The sequence below is a fragment of the Nuphar pumila genome, chromosome 15, assembly GCF_984573655.1.
Source record: "Nuphar pumila chromosome 15, dmNupPumi1.hap1.1, whole genome shotgun sequence".
In the NCBI taxonomy this organism is placed as follows: domain Eukaryota; kingdom Viridiplantae; phylum Streptophyta; class Magnoliopsida; order Nymphaeales; family Nymphaeaceae; genus Nuphar; species Nuphar pumila.
In genome coordinates, this window is record NC_143263.1 from 12,106,746 (window position 1) to 12,116,035 (window position 9,290).

Here is a 9,290-nt window from a genome sequence, read left to right on the forward strand (position 1 = left end):
ACCTTTCTTCCTCCCTTCTCTGCATCACTCGATCTCCCTCTGGTAGTGGTGTTTGGCCGTGGTGGTTCTTGGAAGCACAACGCAGAAAAAGGGAGGGAGAGGGAGAGGTGGAAGGGAGTCGGGATGGTGAGTGAGTGCGAGAGAGAGATATTTGCATTGGGTGGAAAGGGGAAAGAACGTGGTTGTCTGATCCTCAGATTGGGTGGTCACTGTTGGTTCAAATCATCCAACATGTTTTGTTGTTTAACATATTTCAGTTTTCCCCTCTCTCTCTTTGGTTTCATTTCTTAGCCTGCAAAGGGGGTTTTACAGAGTGAAAGGGGTTTCGGCTACCGGCGTCAAGGATTTTGGGGTTCCGGCGACCGGCTTCAAGGATTCCAACCACCGCCGCCAATCCAACGGTGAGTGGTTTCTCTCTCTCTCTCTCTCTCTCTCCGCTTGCTGGGGCCATCGATGCCGATATGGCCCTATTCCGATGCCCTTCCACCCCCTCACCAGACTCTCTCTCGCTCTCTCTCGCCCCCGCTCTGTGAGGAGTTTATCTTTGTGCGGCTTCTATGGCACATAATCGTCATCACCGGCCAAATTTTGGAGCATTTTGGAGCCTCATCTCTCACCAGCTTCGTTGCATCAATTGTGATGCACTGCGTGTTTTAAAGAAGTCCCTTAACGATTGAGGGGGCTGCCTATTGTCTACGACAGCATGGTGCTTTTGTTTGCCTGCCCTTCCTCGTAACAACATTCTTCTTTCATCACCTCAGGGAGGTTTTCGCAGCATGCCTGAAAGCTAGATCGCTAATGCTCCATGACATTAGGCGATTCCTGCGAGCAGTGCGGAAGGAGGCGGTAGGGGCTTGCTCTGTCAGTTCCATCCTACATTCACCATTCTTTTTCAGGCTTTCCGCAGAGGAACTGCTCGATGGTTGGCAGTTTGTTCTGTCATCGTGGCAACCGTCCTTCAGTTCTGTCATTGTCTGGGCATACATTTCACGGGCTCGGAGGGCCGATTGGTGGTGCTCGAAATGCTTATTGTTGAATTTTTGCAGCCGCAACGGTTGTTTCCATTGTGGGTGCGAGCGTCAGGGACGCAGACACCTTGTTTGCTGCGCCCGATAAAGCTTTTACCATTCTGCTCATTTGCCTTCGGATTCGGTTAATTCACCGTGCGAATCACAAAAGAAGGTTACCTAAGGTTACCTTCAACAATCTGAGGGGGGGCAGAACTGGGCTGTAGCCCAGTCCTGCCTCCCCGCCCAGTAAAAAAAGTAAAATTTAAAAGCCCAGTCCTAGCCCAGCCCTTATTCCATATGAAATAGATTTTTATCCATTTTTGTAGCCCAGCCCTGACTGCAGTAAATAGTTTGATTTGTCCATATGAAATAGATTTTTATTAATAATTGTATCTATTTTTTATTTTATCTCAAAAAAAAAAACCCGACTTTTTTATATGCTTTTTCTCGTTTCTGGGGAAGATGTGCATATTCTCAGCAATATCCGAACCGTGCTCACATTCTTATTAGTACTCACCTGCACGAATTTGTGTCATAAAGAAAACAAGTATTATCACTGTGAGAGGCCCCGTTATTTTGTACACAAACATATCATTCGTACGAGGGCTATTGCTTGGTGCAGTGGTAACTGGTAGTGTTTAGCCTAACAGTAGTAGGGAGATGAGATTTTTTTTTTTGCAGAAAGCTACGCCACCTTGAAGCCAGGTGTGATCACATGGTACACTTTGAGTGTGCCTATGCACCTGGCTGCTCTCCATGCCTTTGGGCCCTACAACTGACAGACTGTCAGCCAAGCTGCCAAAAAATATAGGGCGAGGGCAGCCCGGTACAAAGGCACACTAAACGTGTGCCATGTGATGGCACCTGATTCTCCTTTCACCCTTTAATACCGACTCCGGAAATTTTTGTGCCTTACGCACCTGATCACCCGGGCCTGATGGGTGCGTAACATGTGATGGAACCTGATCCGGACTCCTGAATACCTAGCACTGCACTAGGTATAGGCATATGACAGCGGATGGTGAATCAACCTCCGAAGCACTACGATTTTCATAGGAACAAGCACCGTAAGAATAATTGCCAGCTTGAGGTTAACAAATCCGTTGATTCACATCATTAAACTAGTTGTTTGGCTCATCTAACTCGACCATTTACTAGCCTTAATGAGCCAAGCTTCAACAGGCCAAATCCGCTAGTTCAGCTCCTTTACCAGCAGATTGAAGATGTCTTATGGGCAGACAGATTTTCAAAATCTTGTACCGTGAATAAATCCTTCATGTTGGGCTTGTTCCTGATGACCTAGCAAAAAGGCTGTCGAAACATTTTTTTTAATGCTTCTCTGAAAAAAAAGTTTTTTAATGGTAAAAAGAAAAATTAACCTGCCTTTATTCCTTTTCTAGGCTCATCATGCTTTGCAAAGCGGAACTCTCCCTCTCCCTCTCTCATTTCGAAATGAGATGGAAAGACGACGGAGAATCAAGGCCAACACAATTCGTATGCCAACTGCCACACACACACACACACAGAATACAACCTAATGAGCAGAAGAAAAAACAGGAGGAATAGCATCCAAGATATCCAAAACCTAAAAAAACAAGAAACAAATGAGCACAAATAAGGGACTCTTGAGCCCCAAGAATGAAAAATTATTGGTGCATCACTTCTACATCAAGGCTCACTTATTGGCCTCGTCGTCCATAACCGACACAACTAGTTCAGTCCCGCAATAAAAAGAAACTAGAAGGATAGAAGGTGGCCATCTGATGCAGATGCAAAACTGGACGGCTGTTTAAAGCTGAATGAAAGCTCAATTTTCACGTGCAAACTTGAGCCCCTTCTCGATGGAGGCTTTGAGCTCAGGCTTGAGAGCTTCAAGACCCTCTTTCTCGTAATCAGACAATGAGCCCAATCCTAGTACTTCTTCAACCCCATTCTTACCAAGCCGTACCTGTGCCATACAACATGCCATCAGCATTAACACAATCTTCACGCCTTAGGACAAATCCAGAAAACCCCGGAATTCAAATCTTTGTCCAAAAAAGAGTTTGAAATAAAATGAACCAAAGGAAATTGCTCAAATCCAGGAAGGAAACAAAACACAAGCGCATGCTTTTACCAAAAGGAAACAAAACACCAACTGCGTACCAATGCTTGAACTAGCATCGAATATGAATTCGAATTGAGAGATTCTACATGCAAAGTTTGAATGCCACTGATCTGTACACATAAGGATTCCAAACCAAGGCATCTGACACAGTATATAACATTCATTGCCTATTTCATATCTAACAAATGTCATATCTTCTTTACACTTGCAACTTGCAAGGACCACAAAAATTAGGCTGTTTGGGAGCTGGAGATGGTATTTAATGAGGGTTTAATGAATAGTACCTACCTTCACGGGTGTTTGGGAACCCTGTTTTAAGAGATGAGAAAGGTGTTGAGATTGGATAAGAGGGTGGAGATAGCTATTTTCAACTACATCCTCACAAAGATGTAAATGAGAACTCCAGCCTCATCTCCCATTTTTTTCTCCAATCCCATCACCCCTCTCATCTCATCTCCAACACTGGTTCCCAAACAGAGCCTTATAGTAGTTACCAGTTACCGTCAGCTACTATCTATACACTTAATTATCTATGAACGTTAGATAAGGTTATAGTTCATGCATATGGTTATCTGAATTTATTGGGTGCATGCAAAAAAACCAGCAGGTAATTTTATCTAGCAACTGCATATTTTTGCTTATGCGTAAAATTTTGCAGCAACATAGGACGTTATTGTGGATGTGATAACAATCTTGAATTTCTTACAATACTAGATATTATTTTTTCATGAAATGACAAAAATCAAGTCAGAATTTAGTAAACTTTTAAAATCCCGATTTTCTCAGCATATCTGATCTAAAAATAGATTTCTTTAATTTGGGTTTCTATGCACCTGGGAAGGGACACTTAGGGAATGCCTTGCGGCCTTTGACTACATATTTTTTCATCCTTTTTTTTACTCCAAATAAGTACACATTTTGAATTTTATTTAATGCAATTTTATGTATGAGGTTCGAAAATGAAAGTCATGAACAATTTCAAAACAGTCTCGGTTTAAACTATCATGAAGAAGTGATGAGTAAGTTCCTCAGAGTAGTCTAACCAAACACGGCATAGATAATCTACATATTAATTTTTTAATGAATGATATTAATACTTAACAGTCAATAAAATGAAGCCATTCTAATATGAAGTATATATAGGTTCTTGTTTTGAACAAACTGAAATTCTTGTGAGACTGTCCAATTATATCAATGTAATACACTATAATCAAATTTAATATTATTTAACCTATCAGATTAAAAAAAAGAACAAGCATAATTTACCTAAATTACCACAAACATTTATAAACTTAAGTTCAACAATAAAACTGTAATAGGAACACTTGCAATTACTTATCTATGCAATAGTGTTTTCTATTGCTTAGATAAGTAACAGATACCACCTTCACGAGGGTACATTTGGTATGGATGCAAGAATATGTAAAATAACAGGAGACAGTAGCACACAGACGTACAAGACAGTGACAGTAGACATGGAAGGGCATCAATCGCATCTGTAATATACTTTTACCACAACTTCCCAAACAGCAGGAAGTTGGGCATCTTTTATATTCAATATTTCCATCAAAGAAGATTAGCATGGATAATACAACAAAGAAAAAATAAATAAAGCAGAAAAACAAAATAATAAAAGCACACATTTAAAGGTTTTAACTGCCTAGGGAGCAAGTGCAAACGGATGCATGCTACTCTAGCATTTGCTACTTAAGTCCTATTCTGTACTTTCATGATAACAAATTCAACGGACTTTTCTGGGATGACAGATGCATATGCCTCGGATAAAGACAAGTATGCCAATTAACTGAAATTGGTAAATTTTACAAGAACTAATGCAACATGGTGTTGTATTATATTGAGATGAATCGAGACTAAAGAGGAGTTGGTCAATGATGCTCGATCATGTACTTGTTTTGAGTGCCTATTTATTTTTTATTGGTATCTATGGATTGATCACAAGCCAAAACATGGTTAGATAACATGTCTTGAACTTACATGTATTTATAGCTCAAACTCATAACAATGAACTTAATATGACACATATGGTGCATAAACCTTTACCTTTTGGCTGCTTATAAAGCTCATTGCATGCTTCACTTTGCATTAAAGCAATGATAGATTGGACGCTACAAGATAAGTGTACTTATTTAACATCTAAACTTGCCAATTGTCCACACATGTCAGTTTTCGAATTGTATCACCAAAGCATAAGATGACTGCATAAAAACTTGCACAATGTCTTTCAACATGACAAAATAAATGCATGAACGCGTATACCTACAAAGACACACGTATCATTACAATAACAAAACAAAAGATTCCATATATAGTAAAAAAGACTGAGACAAGCATTACTCAGCAAAACCCTCATCATCAAAAAGTAGAATTGCATCACATTCGCTAAACAGAAGAAAAAGACGACTTCAAGAATACCTTAGAGGCAAAGAATGGAAGCTCAGTGATAGATGATTGAACGAAGGAGCATTCCACGACATCAGAGACTCCATTAAGACCTTTTAGGCATGCATCCGCAAAAACGGCGCCTGCATAACTACATGAAAGGCACATGATCAAAGTAATTAGCATCAAAATTCAGAAGACAACATCATCCACCAAGGAAACTGGAAAAAAATGTGAAAAAAGCAGTAAATTTCGTAATAGAGCATGATCAATAATTAGTGCTAAAGAATATAATTTAATGAATCCTGTAAAAGAGAGTGGGCAAAATAAGGTCCATATTTAGCAAATCATCAAATATGTCTACAGCTAGTGCACCAAAAAAAACATAAAACCATTAGACAAATATAGCTAAAAGAGCATTCTGTTAATAAGAGATGCATCTTTTGCCAGATCTTAAATATAGCCTTTCTAATACACTCAAATTTTTTTTACTTTTGGAGCACAAATGCAGTCCAACTAGAAAATTCAAGACAAGGTGGGACAGTGCTAGATGATGAAGTAAGATGATGATGATGATGATGCCACAAACTGTGCGCTCACTCAAGCAACTCATACATGCACCTATACTGTCAATAATCAAGAAGCATACACAGGTAAACCGCATGATTCAAGGTCAGAATGGTAGCCCCCTTTTGTTGGCATATCTTATGAAATTACTCATGAATGTACAAAAAAACAGTCACTTATGATATTTTCAACTGATTAAAGGAAGAGATGAAATGCAAGCCCAAACCCAAAACAATTCACTGTATCAATGAAAATGCAAGAGTCGGACAACTACCCAACACCTGTATTACACTCAGGATAGGTGTGTCCTTAAACATTTAGCTACAGGACGGCAGGGGGCAAGTTTAGCAATTGTACAGCAAGGAATTTGAACAAAAAAAACAAAGAAACATCGTTGAGTGGCATATCATATAGAAGCAATCTTGGGCGGCAAAAATTCACGCCCAAATCTATCTTGGGCTAGCTGAGTACCAGCAACATTTATTTGGTGCTGTGTCCAGAAGACCTCAGTCTGGTTGGAAAGCAAACCATTATCATTTCAATTTATATGATGAAATAGCAATAAATCACGAGAATGTACTTCCATACTTTTGTGACAGTAAGCATGCAAACGGGACGAATTCACAGTAATTCCACAAGCAACCCGTGAATCTAATAAATAGTCGATATAGATGCGCCAGAAACAATGAGAACCCCCACTGCAAACCAACCAAACCACACCAAAAAGAGAAAAGGGTTCCTAAAACTCACGCCATAGACAATGTTGCAGATCCTTTCCCTGCCTTTGCTTCCACGACTTCCGTTCCTCCGTCTTGTGTTCGTTTCGTAAGAGCCTTGATATCCTCGTCCGACAAAGCAACATTCGACTTAGGTGTCGCCTAAAACAGGAGCACAATAAAACCAAAATTCCGATTATCCACTGATCTGTAGTATGATAAAACTAATCAAAACTATTGAGTGATTTTCGTAAGCAAGCAAGCAATCACAGAGGTGAGATCGTCAGAAAACTACCTGAGAAAAGAGAGGAAGGATGGTAATACCAGCATGACCGCCAACAACAGGGACATTAACTTCTGCATTACACAAACACCAAAAAGAAAATAAGAAGAAAACCATCAGAAATGCGATCGATCAAGCGACCTAAAGAAAGCCTACCCTCGACGGGGACCTTCGCCTTGCCGGCATAGAAGGTCTTCGCCCTAACCACATCGAGCGTGGTCACACCGAACAACTTCTTCTCGTCGTATGTTCCGGCCTTCTTGAACACCTCAGAAGCGATCGGCACGGTGGAGTTCACAGGATTGCTTATCATATTAACGATCGCCTGGTCGAAAATTTCGAAACAAACTCAGATCAAGATCCAGCGTTCTATCCGACAAAAACACATCCACACAAACATCTTAAAACGCAGTGAAAATCGGCGGTGCCTTCGCAATTACGCATTTATCCAAGAAAAACCCGGATAAGCTACGAAAAATCGCATATTGGTAAGGAAATAAAGAGCACAAAAATCAGATCGATGGGGGTGATCGTACAGAGACCATAAAAACTCACGTTGGGGCAGTACTTAGCGATCGCGGTGGCGAGGGACTTAACGATACCCGCGTTTATGTTGAAGAGATCGTCGCGCGTCATCCCGGGCTTGCGGGGGACTCCGGCCGGGATGATGACCACATCGGAACCCTCCAATGCTTGCCCTAGCTGATCCTCACCCATGTACCCGGTCACCTGAAACACATCTTTCTCCCAAAACGTAAGACAACCAAAAAAAACACGCCCGAGATCTGCAATCTCATCTCAGGAAACACCAAAAAGATTGCGAAGAAAGAAGAGTAGGGGGAAAGGGAAGAAGGGGGCGACGACCTGAGCCCTGGAGTTGATGTGGCCAACGTCGGCGGCGACGCCGGGGGTTCCGGCGATATCGTAGAGGGCGAGGCTAGAGACGAGGGGGTTGAGCTTCATGAGGAGGGCGAGCGGCTGCCCGATGCCTCCCGCCGCCCCCAACACCACCACCTTCCGCTCGGGGGCGCTCACCGAGGAGGAGAAGCATCGGTAGTGAGCGGAGGAGGAGGACGACGACCTCCTCAGAGCCGTCCCGGCGGATCGGAGAATCGCACCCTTCATCTTTTTTCCTTTCACTGCAGAAACCTACACGCTCAGAGAAAATAGGAAAAGTGAGAAAAAGAAATGGTGTTTGCGTACTGGTCACGCTTCTTTTCTGCAGGCTTTTTCTTGTGAGGGTTGGGTTTCTTTTATTGGGTCTGGTGTATGGGTCGGACCCCTGCTAAAATGGGTGGGTTCAAACCCGGATCCGACTAAGTGATGCGGGTATCAAATCCGAATTCGGGTCCAACCAGATTTTTATAAGAAAAATCATACCTAGATCCGATAAGAATTATATAAACCAGACCCGGTAAAATAATATTTTTTAAGCTTTTTACATTGAAAATTTACCGGAACTCGGGTCTGTCCTGAGTTTGGTATAAAATTTTATAAACTATACCAGACCCATTTAACATTTAATAATGAGACCTCATGGGGCCAACCCAATAGTTAATGTCCCCATTCTTTGTAGCCAAACCCTGACCTTATAGGGTCCACTATGGGTCGGATCGAGTCATACCTGATCCGTTGACACCCCAAATCCAGTATTGAGTCAAGCTTGCCCAAAAGTTGTATCAAAACTTTCTAGGAATTATTGCGCTTATATCAATCACTTTAAGCAAGCTGAAGCTTTTTTTTTTATAGTCCTTTTTATGAATGGACTCCCAAAATCCATTAAGGCTGTCAATGGACATCCAATTGATGGAATTTGATGTACGAAGAATGACACTGGCTGCTTTCTTTGTTTTTGTTTTTTTTATATCCTAGGGGTGATTTTCAATATTGAATGCTAAAATTTGAAGTGTATTAGATGTATGTCTGCTTGTTTGAAGTTAAATGGAATTATTCTTTTGTTTTTTGCAAGGCTTTTTATTGCTATGATTTGATAAAAATAGATTGAAAATTGTTGTAATTAGGGTTGAATCCTCTCTAACTATAAATTGATTGTTTTTTTTATTGCTAATTAATGGGCCATATGCATGAGAGACTATTTTCACATATGTTTCTTTGATTTTTGCATCACCATGAGAATTGGTTGTGTCAAAAGCCTAGAATTACAATAATCGAATCTTTCCAACTGTGTTAAGAAATAAGCAATTGCG

General features: G+C 41.0%; 1 protein-coding gene across 1 annotated transcript; it reads right to left on the bottom strand.

Annotated features, from left to right (window-relative positions):
- Positions 1-2,538: 2,538 nt before the first annotated feature.
- LOC149814511 (malate dehydrogenase, mitochondrial) lies at positions 2,539-8,312 on the bottom strand. Its single transcript, XM_089990189.1, has 7 exons — positions 7,948-8,312; positions 7,639-7,812; positions 7,240-7,408; positions 7,096-7,157; positions 6,835-6,962; positions 5,551-5,668; positions 2,539-2,958 (listed from the first exon to the last, which is right to left on the bottom strand). Exons 1-7 carry the CDS (start codon positions 8,206-8,208, stop codon positions 2,818-2,820), a joined length of 1,053 nt encoding a protein of 350 aa, XP_089846315.1. The 5' UTR covers positions 8,209-8,312; the 3' UTR covers positions 2,539-2,817.
- Between the last annotated feature and the right edge of the window lie 978 nt (positions 8,313-9,290).